This window comes from Dama dama, chromosome 24, assembly GCF_033118175.1.
Source record: "Dama dama isolate Ldn47 chromosome 24, ASM3311817v1, whole genome shotgun sequence".
NCBI lineage: Eukaryota > Metazoa > Chordata > Mammalia > Artiodactyla > Cervidae > Dama > Dama dama.
In genome coordinates, this window is record NC_083704.1 from 60,200,325 (window position 1) to 60,217,130 (window position 16,806).

General features: G+C 63.4%; 1 protein-coding gene across 1 annotated transcript in view; it reads left to right on the top strand.

The window, feature by feature from the left end:
• Positions 1-1,421: 1,421 nt before the first annotated feature.
• PLXND1 (plexin D1) overlaps positions 1,422-16,806 on the top strand; it is a 47,972-nt gene continuing 32,587 nt past the window's right edge. Inside the window, exon 1 of the mRNA XM_061128895.1 lies at positions 1,422-2,744. Within this exon, the coding sequence (XP_060984878.1) occupies positions 1,422-2,744 (1,323 nt within the window). The remainder of the gene's footprint in view (positions 2,745-16,806) is intronic.

Sequence of the window (16,806 nt, forward strand, 5' to 3'; positions counted from 1 at the left end):
CAGTGCCCACCTGCTCCTTCCACGTGAAAGGACAAGCAGGCCCTGGGCTGGCTTACCTGTGGCCGTGCCCACAAGCAAGCGTGCTAAGTCGCTCAGCCGGGTCCGACTCCCTGTGACCCCAAGGACCGTAGCCCACCAGGCTCCTCTGTCCATGGGATTCTCCAGGCAAGAATACTGGAGTGGGTTGCCATGTCCTCCTCCAGGGGACCTTCCAGCCCAGGGATCAAACCTGCATCTCTTGCACTGGCAGGCGGATTCTTTACTGTTGCACCACCAGGGAAGCCCCACATGTGGCTGATCTTCCACTAAATGTAGGGGGATTTTAGATCCTTCTAGAGTTCTGAAAAAAGTGGGTGGAAGGGCAGCTTCCACCCTGTGGGCCTCCTGGGGCCATCACCGCCCGCCCCTCCCCCCCAGGAGCAGGGCCCCACTCTGGGTGCCTTGGGCTCTGCACCTTCCTGAAATAGTCTCTCTCTGCTTTTCGCTGATCTGTATGCTGACCCTTGAGTCCAGGCCCCTGCCACTGGTCAAGGCCCCTTCTGGGCTGGAGATCATGGAATCTAGCGGGTGGTGCCCCTGCCCAGCTGACCTGGGGGTGCGCAGGCTGTGGGGTCTGAGGCCTCGACAGTATCCTGCGAAGAAGACTGGAGTGTGAGGTGGGGAGAGACCGGGAGGACGGGGGTGAGGACGGTGGACAGAGGTGGATGAGACGGGGCAGAGGGCTCCAGGGAGACAGAGGGCCCAAGGGGGCGGGCGCGGAGGGAGCCCCCCAGGACAGAACAGAGGAGGGTGGGTGAAGCAGAGGCCAAGAAAAGGAAAGACGGCACGCGCGGAGTTGGGGGGGTGGGGGGCGGGCAACGCAGAGACAGGGAGACGCCGCCGAGAGACACACAGCGAAAAAGAGCCAGAGAAAGAGATGGGAGAAAAGAGGAAGGAAAAATAAAGCACGAGAGACAGGCCAAGGCAGCCAAGAGGGAGAAGGAACTCAAGCAACCAGCGGCGGAGGCGGGGGCAGCTCCGGGTGCCGCGCGAGAGGGTCGTGCAGGGCGCCGGGCAGCGGACCCACCGACAGCCGAGAGGGACCTCGGGGGGCGAGGCCCCGGGCCGCCAGGGGCGGGGGGACCCGGGGTGCGTGCGGGAGGGGGGCCCGGGAGGCGGGGCGCGGCCGGGCGGGGCGCGGCGGGGGCGGGGCCCGAGGGCGTGTCCGCGGCGGAGCCGCCCCCGCCCCGCCCCCGAGTTGCGCGGAGCGACGGAGCCGGGCCGGGGCGCCGGGGCCGGGGGCGGCTGGCTGGCTGGCGCGGGCAGGAAGCGCGCCTCGCGGCCCGGGCCCGCCCCCCGCCTCCTGCCGCCTCCGGGCTCCCGGCTCCCGGCCGCGCCGCGCCCCATGCACTCGCCGCGCCGCGCAGCCCGCGCACGCCGGGATGGCTCGTAGCGCGGCGGGCGGCGCACCCCTTAGCGCCCGGGCCGCCGCGGCCAGCCCCCTGCCGCCGCGCCCGCCATTCCGGGCCCCGCAGTGCCCGCCGCCGCTGCTTTGGCTGCTGCTGCTCCTGGGGGCGGCGCGGATCGGCGCCCTGGAGATCCAGCGCCGGTTCCCCTCGCCCACGCCCACCAACAACTTCGCCCTGGACGGCGCGGCGGGGACCGTGTACTTGGCGGCCGTCAACCGCCTCTACCAGCTGTCGGGCGCCAACCTGAGCCTGGAAGCCGAGGCGGCCGTGGGCCCGGTGGCCGACAGCCCGCTGTGTCACGCCCCGCAGCTCCCGCAGGCCTCGTGTGAGCACCCGCGGCGCCTCACCGACAACTACAACAAGATCCTGCAGCTGGACCCGGGCCAGGGCCTGGTGGTCGTGTGCGGCTCCATCTACCAGGGCTTCTGCCAGCTGCGGCGGCGAGGCAACATCTCGGCGGTGGCCGTGCCCTTCCCGCCCGCCGCGCCGCCCGCCGCGCCCGTCACGGTGTTCCCCAGCATGCTGAACGTGGCGGCCAACCACCCCAACGCGTCCACCGTGGGGCTGCTCCTGCCGCCGGCCGCCGGCGCCGGGGGCAGCCGCCTGCTCGTGGGCGCCACGTACACGGGCTACGGCAGCGCCTTCTTCCCGCGCAACCGCAGCCTGGAGGACCACCGCTTCGAGAACACGCCCGAGATCGCCATCCGCTCCCTGGACGCGCGCGGCGACTTGGCCAAGCTCTTCACCTTCGACCTCAACCCCTCCGACGACAACATTCTCAAGATCAAGCAGGGCGCCAAGGAGCAGCACAAGCTGGGCTTCGTCCGCGCCTTCCTGCACCCCCCCGACCAGCGACCCGGCGCGCAGACCTACGCGTACCTGGCGCTCAACAGCGAGGCGCGCGCGGGCGACAAGGAGAGCCAGGCGCGGAGCCTGCTGGCGCGCATCTGCCTGCCCCGCGGCGCCGGCGGCGACGCCAAGAAGCTCACGGAGTCCTACATCCAGCTGGGCTTGCAGTGCGCGGGAGGCGCGGGCCGCGGCGACCTCTACAGCCGCCTGCTGTCCGTCTTCCCCACGCGCGAGCTGCTCTTCGCGGTCTTCGAGCGGCCGCAGGGGACCCCGGCGGCCCGCGCCGCTCCCGCCGCGCTCTGCGCCTTCCGCTTCGCCGACGTGCAAGCCGCAATCCGCGCCGCGCGCAACGCCTGCTTCGTGGATCCTGCGCCCGACGTGGTGGCGGTGCTCGACAGCGTGGTGCAGGGCACCGGGCCGGCCTGCGAGCGCAAGCGCAACATCCAGGTAGGACGCCCAGGCCGCCGGGGCTCGGGGCCCGTCCCAGGGGGCCGGCGGGAGGGCGTAACCGGGCAGGTTGTGCAGCTGAGCGGGTGTCACGTGTGAGCGTACCTCGACCCAGATGTGCGTGTATGGGGACCCAAGTGTGAACTCTGGGCCTGCGCCGCAGGTGCTTTTGCGGAGACCCGGGTGTTGACCCGAGGATGCAGGGGTCAGCCAGGGTGGGGGGCACTGGCCCGAATATGGTGTGAGCCCGTTGGGCAGTCCATGAGAGCGCTCCCTTACAGGTGCACGTGTCTAGGTGTGCAGGGCCAATCCGGTTGTGGGTGAGTGCCTAGGTGTGCGCTGTCGAGAGCCAGAGGGGCATATCTTCTAAAGAGGTATCTGAAAGACGTGTTCTGAAGAGAGCTAGGTGTGCAAATGAGGGTCGTAGCAGTGGGCTGAGGTCACAGCGCATGAGTGCCGTGTCTGCCCAAGGTGTGTTCAGGGCCGCCTGTGTGGACGCATCAGAGCCGCCTTTGGGAGCTGGCAGATGTGTGCACGGGTGTGGCAGGTGTGTGCCAGGGCCCTGCTGGTGGGGGGAGGGGGGGAGGAGAGGAACGAGTGTGTGCACCAGACCCCGTGTGTCCCTGAGCTGGGTGAGGCGGGAGTGGAGGCAGTCGAGTGTGGGCGGCACGGGGTCCCTGGCATTTGGGAGCCCATAGGTGCTCCAGGGAGGCTGCCGGGTGGCAAGAGCACACCTTTCCTGAGCATTCAGCGTGCGCCCGGCGTGGGGGTTTCGCCTCCTAAGCACATCAGGAGAGCGTGACTCTGCGTTCAAACAGTAGTCCTCTTGAATAGGCTCTGTTCCCATCCCCATTTTACGGATGAAGCAACTGAGGCCCAGAGAGGCTAAGTAACTTGCTGAAGCTCACACAGCTCAGGAGGAGCAGAGGCAGGATCTGGGTCCAGGCTGTGTGGCCTCGGCATCTGAGTGCTGGCGCGCCTCTGCTGCTTTACAGACTTGGAGCTCAGAGTGTGTGTGTGTGTGTGTGTGTGTGTCTCTCAGAGGAGTCAGGGTGGTCGGGGTGGGGAGCTGCCACTCCAGGAGGGGAGGGAGGTGAGCAGGACTGTGTGTAGCTCCTGAGTGGGGAGCTGGAGGGAAGGGGGAGGGCCAGGTACCCCAGCAGCCGGGGTGGGGGGGGATGCGGCCCAGGCACCTGGGGCTGGGCTGGGCAGGGGCGAGGGGGTGTCCTGGCTGGGGGTTCAATGTCTGCGTTGATCTGGGCTGAACGCGACTCAAGGGTGCTGGAGGGAACTGTGTGGTCCTCAAGGAAGCCAGCCAGCAAGGGGTCCCTTCTTCAGGGGGCCCTGGAGGTGGACCCCCGTGCCTTTTCCCTGTTCTCCATCCCCAGCTGAGTCAGGGGACCCCTGGCCACTCCCCTCGGAAGCCTCAACTTCTCCAAGTGCAGAACTCAGCCTTCCCTGGAGAGGACGGGAAGGAGCCCTCCCTGGGGCCCTGCCCCATCCCTTCTCCGTGATCCTCAGGGCCCAGCAAGCTGGTCACGAGATGAATTATTTCCCCCCGTGGGTGTGCCCAACACTGGAGCTTTGAGAAAACACAGATTCCTTCGCTGCAGCTGGGTCGGCCCCTGCCAGTGCCCCCACCCGGCTGGCCAGCTGCCCTGAAAGGGAAGGTCACGGTGGGTGAGCGGGCGGGCGGACTGGGAGCCCCAGCGCCGTGCTCGGGATATCCACTCTTCCCCTCCTGGGACCCTCGCACCCCGCCAGGCTGTGGGACACAAGCTTTGTGTCCGGGGTGGGTCTCAGAGCTGCCGGAGGGGAAGGGGGAGTCTCCCTGCTCTCCGGAGGGGAGACCCGTTGGAAGGGCCTTTCTAGGCCTGCTCGGCCACTGGGCCGCGGTGTGAGGCCATCTGTGGGATTCCTCAGGCCGCAGCCTCCCTTCCCCCTCCGGCAGGAGCCGCCCTGGTTCCCACGGTCCCGCGTCCCCAGCCTGGCCTGGCCTGCGGCCGTGAGTCACTCTGCTGAAGGGGGCTGGGGCTTCCCTTTCCTGGGGGGCAGGGCCTCGGCAGGGACACTGCCCCAGGGACAGAGTGGCCCAGGGCCCCCTCGCTACCCGAGTGGGGCCGACTCCTGGCCCTGCCTGGCACCCTCCCGGTGTCCGTCACACCCCTCTCCCTTCCCCGTGCCCAGCTGTGGGCACAGGCCAGGGCCATTCCCAGATGTGTCAGGGTCCCAGGTCGAGACCTCTAGCCCTGCTCTGAGGGGGGTGGGAAGGGCAGTGGTTATTCTTGCCCGCTCCCCCCTTACAAGCTAAGGATTTGGACTTCGCACCCTGGGTTAAATCCTGCTCTTGCTGCTTCCCAGCTGTGTAACCTTGACAAGTGGCTTAATCTCTCTGAGGCTTAGTTGCCTCATCTGTAAAGTGGGGACCTTAGATCACTAAGGATTCAGTTCAGTTCAATTCAGTTCAGTCGCTCAGTCGTGTCCAACTCTTTGCGACCCCATGGACTGCAGCACGCCAGGCCTCCCTGTCCATCACCAACTCCCGGAGTTTATTCAAACTCATGTCCATTGAGTCGGTGATGCCCTCCAACTGTCAATCCTTATCTCTAAGGATTGACAAGGACCAAATGAGTTAATTTTCAGTACCCAGCGCGTAGCAGGCCCCTGGTAGATGTGCGCTGTTCCAGTTATTACTACCCCCAGGGTGTTAGTAGCACGTCTGAGCTTAGTCCTGGACATCAACCAGTGACCTCTTCTGGCTTATTCTGCAATCCTGAAGACCCAGGAGACGTTTCCTAAGTCCCTGAGGTGTTGCTGTGTGCTGGGGACCAGTGGTGGCTGCCTCGCCATCTGCTCTGGTGGACCGTGCCAGGCTGACGGAGGGCCAGACACGGGGCCAGGCCATGGGCGCGGTGATGGGGGAGCACAGAGGGGGGCCTCTGGGGAGGGTGGTGTCGAAGCGCAGGTGAGGCGGTGAACAGGAGTTGGGCTCATGAAGAGGGCAGGAGAAGAAGGGAGGGGTCCAGGCCAAGGGTCACACGTCCAGGGGCCTGGAGCAGCAAGGCCGGCTGGGGCAGTGCAGGGTGATCAGCGTGCCAGGGGCGGGGATTGGGAAGTGTGAGCTGGGTTGGGGGGCATAGGCAGGCCTGCCCTAGGCATGCTGTGTCCTGGGGACTCGGGGTGAGGGAGTGGGGGACTCGAAGGGCTTCAGCCAGAGCATCCGCTCTGAAGGAGCACCTCAGTTTCCCCGTCTGTAGAATGGGAGCGATAACAAAAGTACCGGCCTTCCAGGACTACGGCGGGATTAAATAAGATGCCACAGGTGAGGCCCCTAGCAGCGTGCCGGGCGCAGGTGCTTGCAGTTACTGGGGTTGTATTTAACGGAGCTAGTTTGGAAAGTTGCTAGTTGAGGACAGGAGAAGCAGGGCGAGAAGGAAGGAGGTGGGTGCCGTCTTGCAAGCAAGTGAGTCCCTCCTGCATCTGCACATGTTTCTTGAGCACCTACTGCGTGCTGAGCCTTGTGGCGGACGCTGGGGGCAGCCCGTGGGGGCAGCCAGCTGGGCCTTGTTCCTGGGGGACGGGTATGAGCGGCCTGGTGGGCCTGGTCTGAGCGCATGGAGGGAAGCAGGGGGCTGTGGACGGGTTTGCATGCAGAGATGCAGCCCCAGAGGTGGGGATGGACAGCATGGAGGAGGGAGCGGCCCTATCCAGCCCAGCGCTGGGGTGGAAAGCGGGGTAGGGGATGCGACGGGTGCCTCTGGGGGAGAGAGTGAGTTTGGTCGGGGGCGGGGGTGAGTACCAAGGGCCTGGAGTCTGTCTCCCTCCCAACCCCCTCGGGCCTGACTGCTGCAGCAGCAGGGGGTCTCGGTGGGGCTGCCCACGGGGGCCAGAACCCTGGTCTTCCATCTCCTCTCCGGGGATGTCTGACCCCCAAGCCGGGTGGCTCCTCCAGGCCTCTGGATACCCGCCCCTCGTGCTCTTTCCTTCAGGGCCTGGAACTCCAGAACCCCAGTCAGGGTGGCCTCAGACATTCCGGCTCCTCCTCTGGCAGGCTCTGCCCCTTGCCCTCCACCTTGAAGACGACCAAGAGGTGGAGAACCTTGGCCCCTGGGCTTCAGAGGTCCTCAGCTTTGTCACTGATTGCTTTGGGCATATCTGGGCCTTTGTACTATTTTGAGAAAGTGAGGGAATGAATGAGCCTCCATCGCGTGTAGATCAGATCCCTTCCCTCAGTTTGTGAATGCGGTTTGAAAGTGGGTTGGGAGGTCGCCTTGTGCGATTGGTGGGGAAACTGAGGCACAGAGCCCCCCAACACAGCGAGCGCAGGCTGAGTCCAGCTCCCTTCCCTGGGTCTCTCCCTTCAACCTTTGAGTGACCGAAAGGTTCGTGTTTTTAAATCAAAAAGAAAACCAACAGGGAAATGTCAATGTTGCATTTTCAAGGTGTCTTTTTATAGTAAAGGTGGAAAAAAAACGCTCAGGCAGTTTTTAAACTGGCATGCAGTGGGTGGGTGCCCGTCGTCAAGAAGGCGTTTTCTGAACCGATTTAGGGGCTGAAATGCAGGGTGGAGGTGGAGGAAGATAAGCTTGCAAGATGGCTTTCCATTTGGAGTTGGGCTGGAGGCTGGGGGTGAGCTCCCCGTGGTCGACAGTATGAGCAGAGACACCGGGTGGGACTTAGGATGGGGGCTCCAGTGGGGTTGGCAGAATGACTTTCTAGCCTAAAGAGACAGACGGGTTCCTGGGCCAGGAGATGGTTACCATACCTCTCTGCCCAGGGCGCATCATCAGTCTTGACCGCCAGGTACACGAGGGTAAAGCTGGTGGTGAGTCTTTTTCCTCCTGCCTGTCAGCTGTGTGACCCAACGTAAGGCATTTACCTTCTCTGGGCCTCCTGCATTCTCCTGGTCAAATGGAACAGTGTCTCCTCCTGAACTGAAATCTCACATGAAGCACCCAGGCCATGGCAGGTGGAGGTACTGGTACCAGGAGAAGAGAAATACCTCCTGGAAAAGTGTGTTCAGTGTGTGGAACAGCCCCCAGGGCAGGGAGCGCTCAGAGGCGGGAGGAGATGGGGCTGAGGCAGGCCCTGCAGGGGAGCGGGGTGCGGGGTGGTGGGGAGAGAGGGGAGTGTCGGGTGCCCTCCAGCCCAGGCTCCCTGGCAGGAGGCGCAGGCCAAGATACACCAGGCCCGGCATCCCCACTGCCATTGGTGCTGCAGGCGCGGCCAGTCTGGTGGGCTGAGGGGTGTGTGGACGGCTCTCGGGGGCTGCGTTCCCGGTTCTGAGAAGAGTGCTCTGCGGGCCCTTCAGAGGCACCAGTGTGTTTGCTCTCACAACACCCGCCTCCAGCCTGTGAGGCAGGGAGTGCTGTTGTCCCCACTTTACAGATGGGAAAACCGAGGCCCAGGGTCTCACACAGCTGGTTAACAGAGTAGGGTCTGCAGACTGGCTGGCTGGCTCTGGAGTCCGCGGTGGATGTCCTCCCGTGTTAGCTGTGGGCTCTCAGCTGGGGGTCTGCAGTTACCCACCACCCCACCCCCGGGAGATTTGGGAGGGCCTCTGCCTTGACATGAAACGCCCTCTGTGACGGCACCTCCCAGCTGGCCCCGGATGGAAGCCGGGAGCTGCCACTGTAGTGACTCAGTTCCTGAGCAGCGTGAGGCTGGCGGGGACGTCTGCAGAGGCCAGGCCACAAGCTGGGGGGCTGGGGTTGCTGATCCGGTCCCCTGAGGAAATCAGGGCGGCAGGGAAGGCACCTAGTGATACTCATCTGTGAGAAGGGGATTGTCAGCGCTCGCCCTTCGGGTGCGTGAGTGAGAGGTGTGGTCGGTTTGAGTGACTTGACAGCTGCTTTCAGCCCTGACGGCCGCCCCGGCCCATGCTGTGTCCTGGGGCAGGGCAGCTTTCATGCTCCGGAGCCCGCTAGGAAGGTGGAGGGTGTGTCACTGCCCCCGCCACACCCAGGCACGCCCAGAGCGGTGGACGGGTCAATGCTGGACCCTGGTGCCAACTCCCTGGATGCAAATCCTGCCTCTGCACCTCCTCCTGTTGGCCTCCAGCTAGTCACGCTCCTCCTCCGGGCCTGTATTTCCCCATCTGTAAAGTGGGCTCGGCCGGCAACGAGATCAGGGCTGCCTGGAGTCCAGCGGAGGCCGTGCGTGCATCGGCTTGGGCCCTGCAGAATCTCCCTCTCCGGGAGTCTGATCTGCCCACTGCCGCGGCGCCTGGTTTTCGTGGAGATGAAGGAAGCAGGCCGGGTTCCGGGTTCTGATTGCCAGAGGGTAGAGAGCAGGAGAGGAGCCTGAGGGACCCCTTCTCCTTTCTGAGCCTCGGTTTCCCAGTCTGAACTGGGCTGCCGGGTGGCCGGAAAGCCCTCCCTCTGCCGCCAGAACCGCCCCCGTCAGCCACAGCATCGTTATTATTATCTTATTATTGTTGCTTCCTGGGAACTTACTCTGTGTTGGGTACTTTGCCAAATTGCGTGCGGTGTGTCTCTTTTAACCCTGCCAGAAACAGAATGGGGTTAGGATTGCCCCCAGGCTACAGAACGGGAAAACAGAGGCCCAGAGAGGGTCAGTGACTTGCCCGAGGTCACACAGCGGTGGAGCAGATGTTGGGTTTTGGAGTCCATGCTCATCACCTTCCCTCCTCATTTGCTCTGAAAATGCTGACCTGACGGGTGTGAGCCTCAGAGGCCCTCAAGGTCACAGTGGGAAGGGTGGGTGGGTCCCTCTTGAAGGTGAAAGAACTGAGTAAGACCCAGGGACATCCCTCCCCTGCTGGGGCTGTGGCGAGAACTTCCCAGCGGGGCCAGCAGAACTGCTGAGTCCCATGCCCAGCATGGTCCCAGGCTGGGACCAGGTCCCCTGGGTGCAGGGCTCCTGGGTCATGGGCTCCCATGACCACAGCCGTCTCCACCTTCGCCCACCAGAGCCCAGACCTCCTAGGCAACATGCCCTGCCTGTCTCTGCTGCTGCTGGAGGGTGTCCTGGAGTGTGGCGGGGAGAGGGGCTCAGCTCTGTTACCCGGCAGCCCCGCGAAAGAGATGAATCAGCCCCTACCCCTTCCTCCAGGAGCCCCCAGATGGTCGGGGAGGAGATCAAGACAGGAGGTAGAACACCCAAGCCAGAGCTGCACGCTGACCAGCCTCGTCTCAGGGAGTCAGGGAGGGCTTCCTGGAGGAGGGGGTATTGCAGCAGAGCCTTTGACGGATAGGGCTGGGGGAAGCCTTCCAGGCAGAGGACACGGCCGGGGCAGGGGTCCAGAGATGCAGTAGAACATGGCTTGGGTAGCAGGCAGAGATGAAGCTGAGAAGTCTGTGAGGCCTGGGGTGCAGGCCAAGGGTCTGGACGCTGTCCTGTGGGCTGCGGGGAGCCAGCAAGGCCTTGGGGAAAGAGTGAGACACAGGCGGTCTGGCTCTGGAGCAGACCCAGGGCTGCCGGCCCTGCGTCAGTCCTGCCTGGAGCCGGCGGGAGCCCCCACTGGGGCTGGACCAGGTGACTCCCGAGGGCCCCTCCGGCTCTGCCAGCGGCGTGGGGGGTCGCCATGGAAACCAGCCGGTCCCCGCGCGCGTGGGCACAGGCCCGGGAAGTCTCCTGGCACAGGCCACGTGGATGTGGATCCCAACTGCCCCCAGAGCTCGGCCGAGTCCCTTCTCTCCAAAGCCTGTGTTGGGCCAGGGCTGAGCCCCGCAGGCCGCCAGGAAGGGCCCCGGGCCGCCCACACTCTCCTGCAGCCCTGGGTCCCCAGTGCGATGCCAGGGCCCCTGCGATCGGCCGGGCCAGCGAGGCTCGCCCCGCCCCGTCCACCATCCGTCACCCTGAAACACAATAAATCACGCGCTGGGGGAGGGAGGAAGCTCGCAGCTCCATTACGAGGCCCCACGAGGCCCCGGTGGGGCGTTAATCACGGAGCACTTTCTGCTCTGATCGGTAAATAATGGGGGGGCGGGCCGTGGGCAGAGGCCTTGAAGCGGAGGCCGGGCCGGAACGGAACTCAGCCACCGTGGGCGCTCACCTCCACCCCCAGCCCCTCTCAGAGCCCTCCACCGTCTGTGATGGAGGCGGTGGAGCCTCTAGAGGTGGTCAGCTCCTTGATGGGCTCCAGCTCCAAGCGGCCAAATTCCCCGCAGCTGTTGGTGGTCCCCAACAGAGCAGGGGGGTGGCGGGACTGTGGGGTTCGGGAGCCAGCCTGCCCAGGTGTGAGGCTCACGTCCGGCTTTCTGGCGGTGTGACCCGGGGCAAGTCACTTGATCTCTCTGTGCCTCAGCTTCCTTTGCTGTAAAGTAGCAGGGGCACGTGAGGTTCTCCGGACAGAGGTCTCTGCACGCAGGAAGCCATCGCTGCTTTTTCCTGCTGCGTTACTGGTGCTGGTGCGTCGCTGTAGTTGTAAAGCTGTCTCTTCCCCATTGAGGGTCGGTCCCTGGACTGGGATGCTGGCAGCTAGGGAGAGGGGACATGTCTCCATGTCTCCAGCACATGGGACCCGGCCCAGAGATGTTTGCTCAGGGCCCCCCCACCCCGCTGCCCTGGGCTGCGGTCACAAGCTGTTGTAAGATGACTCTGGGACCCAGGCCAGCACCCCAGGGGATGGGCAGGAGGGTGTGAGTTCAGCCCCTGGAGGAGGAGGGCCCAGCGTCCCCAGGAGAGACAGCTGCTCCCAGCTCCTCCTGGCCCGCGTCCCTTCAGGGGAAGGAGTGGGGATCCAAACCCATCCCCCCCAGGGCAAGGAGTTGCCCCGCCCCCACTGGCGAACCATCCACTCCCCCCTCTAACCCCACAAGCCCCCGCCCCCGCCACCTTGGCCTGAGTCCTGGCTGCCCATCCCGTCCTGGGCTCCTCCGGGACCCGGGGGGAGGGCTGGAAACGCGGCCAGGCCGGGCTGGAATGAGAAACAGCTTCGAGAAGGGGGAGCCGGGTGTCCAGGGGGCCGCATCCAGCTAACAAAACAAGGGCTGCTTGAGTCAGCGGCCGCGCCGGCAGTTCCCAGGCAGGCCCCGGGCGAGAGCGGCGTGGATGGTCCAGCCTCCGATGCTCGACTTCAGGGAGCAGGGGAACGGCTGCTCCTGGGGGGGGGGGGGGGCCCTCCTGTCCTCAGGCGTCCCTGGCCTCTGCCCGGCGGCCTGCAGAACTAATTGGGAACGTTGTAGCCCCCCAGGATTGGGGGCTACTGTGAGCTGAGCCTCTGTGGCGGGTGCAGGGCCTGTCCCCATTTCACAGAGGCTCAGTGAGGGCGGGGCAGCCCACACGGAGTTGAGAGACTTGGCGCTTCAGGAGCCTCAGTTTCTCTGCCTGTTAAATGGGAACACGCTGGGAGCGTGTGTGCGCGGCGTCCTCACACGGCAGGTCGGCAGTGTGGCCCAGCCTCTGACCCCAGCCTGGGGCCGTCCCTTCAGACTGGCAGGTCAGGGGTGCCCGTTGGGGGTGGGTGGGCACGTGGTGCTCAGGGCGGCCCGGCTGGCTGATCCGCTCAGCCCTTGGCGCTGGGCGAGCCCCCTGCTCCAGAGGTCAGGGGTCAGGGAGACCGAGGCGGGCCCCTCGGAAGCTTGGAAGGGTGCATGCAAACTGTCGTGCCCGTTTCCTGCCTGACTCAGGCCAGGTCGGGATAACCGCACCATGTGTCCTAAGGGAGCCTCTGCCCCCTCCGTGCCTCAGTTTCCCCAACTTTCCCCCCCGGGCTCAGAGCCAGGCCTGCTGACCGACGTGTCCTCTGGCCTGGTTGGCCGTTCTCTCCCGCGCTGCCCTGCACGTCCCCTGCCCCAGGAAGTGAGCATCTTGACTCCCAATGGGAAGGTTCTGATATTTCCTTTCTTGGCAGCAGGCAGCCTCCTCCTTGGTGTGGGGGCTGTTGCCAGAGCCCCCCCCAGAGCTGGGTCTGTCCTGCCCCCTCCCAGGACCCGCACACAGTAGCCCAGGTTTTCCCTGCCTCGGTTTACCCTCTGTGGAGGGTCACTCAGTGGGGTCGTGTCCCGGGAGGCCCCGCAGGCTGACATGGTTGGGAGAAGTTTGGGTTTGAGGGGCACTGGGGTGGCTTCAAACCTGGGGCTGACCTGTGCCCTCGGAGCCCTGGGGGACCCTTCCCCTTTAACCGCAGAGCTTCGGAGGAAGCTTGGGAGAGAGGTTACTCACTGGAGCTCTGCGGGAAGCAGCGTGCGGTGAGTGCCCTGTGTCTAGGCCTGCCTTTTGAGGCTGTGTGTGTATGTGTGTGTGTGATGTCCAACTCTCTGCAACCCTGCGGACTGCAGCCTGCCAAGGTCCTCTGTCCATGGACTTCTCCAGGCGAGAGTACTGGACCCCCACTGCTACCCTGCCGGGCCCTGCCGGCTCCTGCTTGTCCAGTCGTGTCCTCAGGGCACCCTCCCAGCCCTCCTCACCTGTCCACGCTGCGGGAGAAGGAGCCGCCGGGACAGGGGTTGAGGGGAGCCACAGAGGGGCAGGCCAGGTGCAACAGGGCCTTGGGGGCCTGGGAGCTAAGTTTGGGTTTATGTTGAGGGCACTTGGGGAGCCACTGAAGGCTGGAGAGCGTGGGAGGGGCACAGCCTGCTTTGCCTTTTTTCATTTGTTTTCTGATGGCCACGCCGCTGGGCACGTGGGATGTTAGTGCCCTGACCAGGGATCGAACTCGTGCCGCCTGCAGTGGGAGCTTGGAGTCTTAACCACTGGACCACCAGGAAGGTCCCTGCGTTTTTTTTTTTTTTTTTTAACTGATTTAGTTATTCGTCTGCATCGGGGCTTAGTCGCAGCACATGGGCTGTTTCTTGCATCACGTGGGATCTTTTGTTGCGACACACGGAATCTATAGTTGTGGTACTTAGACTCAGTAGACGCAGTGTGTGGGCTTCGCTGCTCTGCGGTATGTGGTATCTTACTTCCCTGACCAGGGATCGAACCTGCGTCCTCTGCATTGCAAGGTGGGTTCTGAACCAGTGGACCACCAGGGACGTCCCATCTTTTATTTTTTTTTAAACAGCATTTTAGTTTGAAATAACTAGGTTTACAGGAGGTTATAAAGACAGTAGAGATAGTTCCTGCATGGGCTTCCCAGGTGATGCTAGTGGTAAAGAACCCACCTGCCAATGCAGGAGACCTGAAAGACATGGGTCCAGCTCCTGGGTTGGGACGATCCCCTGGAGGAAGGCATGGCAACCCACTCCAGTGTTCTTGCCTGGAGAATCCCATGGACAGAGGAGCCTGGTAGGCCTCAGTCCATGGGGTCACACAGAGTCGGACACGACTGAAGTGATGACGCACGTTGCATGTAGTGCTCTGCGGTTGTGAAGGCTCCTTCTGGCTGCGGGTCAGAGTTGGGGAGGGTCTCCGTCCAGCCCCCAGCCCCTCGTGATGGCGCAGGCCGCCCTGCCGCCTGCTCTTCACGCCCCAGATTATGTTCTTCCAGCTCCTCAGCAGTGAAACCTCACCTTCCCGGGGTCAGGGTTCGATAGCAATCAAAAGCCTCGAGGCAGGAACGGGCCCCCCACTTCCCAGACACAGAGGCCCCACAGCCGGTGTTGTCTACACCGTCTACACCAGGGGCGGAACCGCTGGGGCTTGTAGTCGGCTGTTGACACCTCATCCTCCTCGGAGCCGCCTGCCGTGGGACTAGGGTTTGCTGGGGTCTGTGGGCAGGAGGCGGGAGGCCTGAGCAGCAGGCTCTGGATGCCGCTGTTCCACTGGCTTCCTGGGGAGAGAAAGTCAACACAATTACAGTTGGTAGTGAAATCAATATGTCAGCGCTCTAATGTGAGAGTGGGCAGAGCTGAGCTTTGGCCCCGGGAGGCAGCCAGCCAGACTGGGAAGGGAGGGAGTGTTCTACTCTCCTGGAAAAGAGCTGAGACCAGCAGCCGCCTGCCACTCATCCCATTTTCGAGAGGGATAAACTGAGGTTCCTAGAGGAACCAGGAGTAGCAGCCAGGTGCTGCCTGGCCCTGAAGACCTGTGTTGCCACACACACCATCGGCATACAGTTGCCTCTTGTTTTTCCTTCAATTCACCAGCACCCAGCATGGGCGGTGTTGTTCTCAGTATTTCTGTTTGGCAAAGCAGCAGCTGAATACAGTCATTCACACTTTAGTCAAAATTAGTTTCCCTTCTTTAGTTAAACCCAGAGTCTCCGCCCTAAAGGAGCTCATGGAGAAATCAAAGTGGTGAGCAGCACAGAGGAGGGGAGAGGTTGTTGTGTGTTTTTTTTTTTTTTTTTGGAGCTGCATCTTGAAGGCGGGCTGAAAGCTTGCTGCCTGGGCACGCCCGGCAAAGGGCAGGACAAGGGGGAGTCCAAGGGGCTCAGAGGTTTGGGAAGGGCATTGCTTGCTGAAGGAACGGCATTCTGAAGGTTCAGCTGCCCTGGGAGGAAAGCGTGGCCACATTTGAGAAAGGGCAGAGACTAGTGTGGTGGGAGCCAGGGACGAGGCAGAGAGAGAAGTGAGACTCCAGGCCGGAGCAGCCGGCAGGGGCCAGCTCACCCAGGCCTTGAGTGCCAGCTAGACCCGGGGCGGCCAGGAGCCAGGGAGGGGCTGGCCAGCCCTGTGCTGGGAAGGTGGCCCCCCGTGGGTTGGAGGAGGCCGCCGTGGGCGCCCAGCCCTCCCCCTGTGCCCGGGGAATTGGTGTTGTGAAAGACCAAGGCAGAGTGAGATTCAAAGGCGGGCCGGTGCTGCTGGAGGAATTTCGGGCCGTGTCGCAGGGTCAGGGCAAGCGGTATTTTGGACCTTGGAGCCGACTGCCGCCCCTTGGAGACCGAGTTCGGCTGAGGCCACACTCGGGACGGCCAGCCGCCAGGTCCCCGGAGCCCGCTGATCCCCTTTCCCGGGCTGTATCCCCCCAAGAGCGGAGGCCTCTCCCGCCTGCCCGGTGGACGTGTGTGTCCGGCTTCCGTTTTTGAGGCGGTTGAAGCCTTGTGATTTCCCCTGGCAGCTGGGGAGCCAGCTTCCCCCTCGGATCACAGATCACACAGAACAGCCAATGGCTGACTTCTCCTTTAAACTTTTTTTTTTTAATTTTATTTTTAGGATAAGAAAAAAAAAGTCGGAGGAAAGGCTTTTTAGAGAATTCCTTCGGTGCAGAATTAATGGCTCTGCACTTCGGGGCAGGCAGGCCAGAGTCAGATTCCCAGGCTGCCCTGCCTGGCCCTCTCTGCAAATCAGCCTGGTCCAGGCGGTTCCCAGGACCCCCCGCCCTGCCGGCCTGGGGACCCCCACCAAGGAAAACCCCAAAGGTGTCACCCAGGCCTCCCAGGTCCCCCTTCCTGCCCCCCCCCCCCCCAGAACTCAGGGAGGAAGCTCGTGTCCCCTGGGCCAGGGTTGGCAATGTTAATTTTAGAACAACGTATTATTTAATGACACACGTCACCCATATTCAGGAAAGAGGAGTTACGCAACCCCCGGGGAAAGCGTCCTCGTGGAAGGTCTGGGGCCCAGGTGCCTGCTCTCCTGGCTGCTCACCGCCTCACCTCTTCCCCGCAGCCACGGGATTGCAGGGGGTGGGCCCTGGGGAGAGGAGTGGGCAGCCACCTTCCAGGGCCATCCCCCAACTCAGGCCCCGCGATGAACACAGAGGATGAGTCAGGTAGGGTAGGTCTGAAGCTGGAAGATGAGGAGCGAAGGGTGATAAGACAGTCTGGGTGGCGGTATCCGAGGCAGCAGGGCTGGCACGTGCAAAGGCCCTGGGGCAGGATCCAGCTTGGACCGAGGGGCAGAGACGAGGCCTGCATGGCTGGAGTGGAGGGGGGAGGGTAAGGGACAGGCCCCAGCTCCTCAGGCCCCTGGGAGGGGTGTGAGGGCGGTTTAGGATGTGAGGCTTATTCTCAGTACCGCGTCAACCATCAGAGAGGGATGGTTTGAGACCTCTCTGCAGAGGAGGCCTCTGCACCTTTACAGGGCTCGCCTGGCAGCTCTGTTCCGGGGGAAAATGTTGAGGTCGGAGTCAGCCCAGAGAGCAGGGGCCAGGAGAGCCTCTTTTGTGGTGGTCCCCGGGGTCCAGGTGAGAAAGCTTTTGAGGTAGGCATGATTTACCCCTAAATTCCACTTGGTAACAGTCATGTCCGTGACTACCACGTCTGAAACAGCGGTAG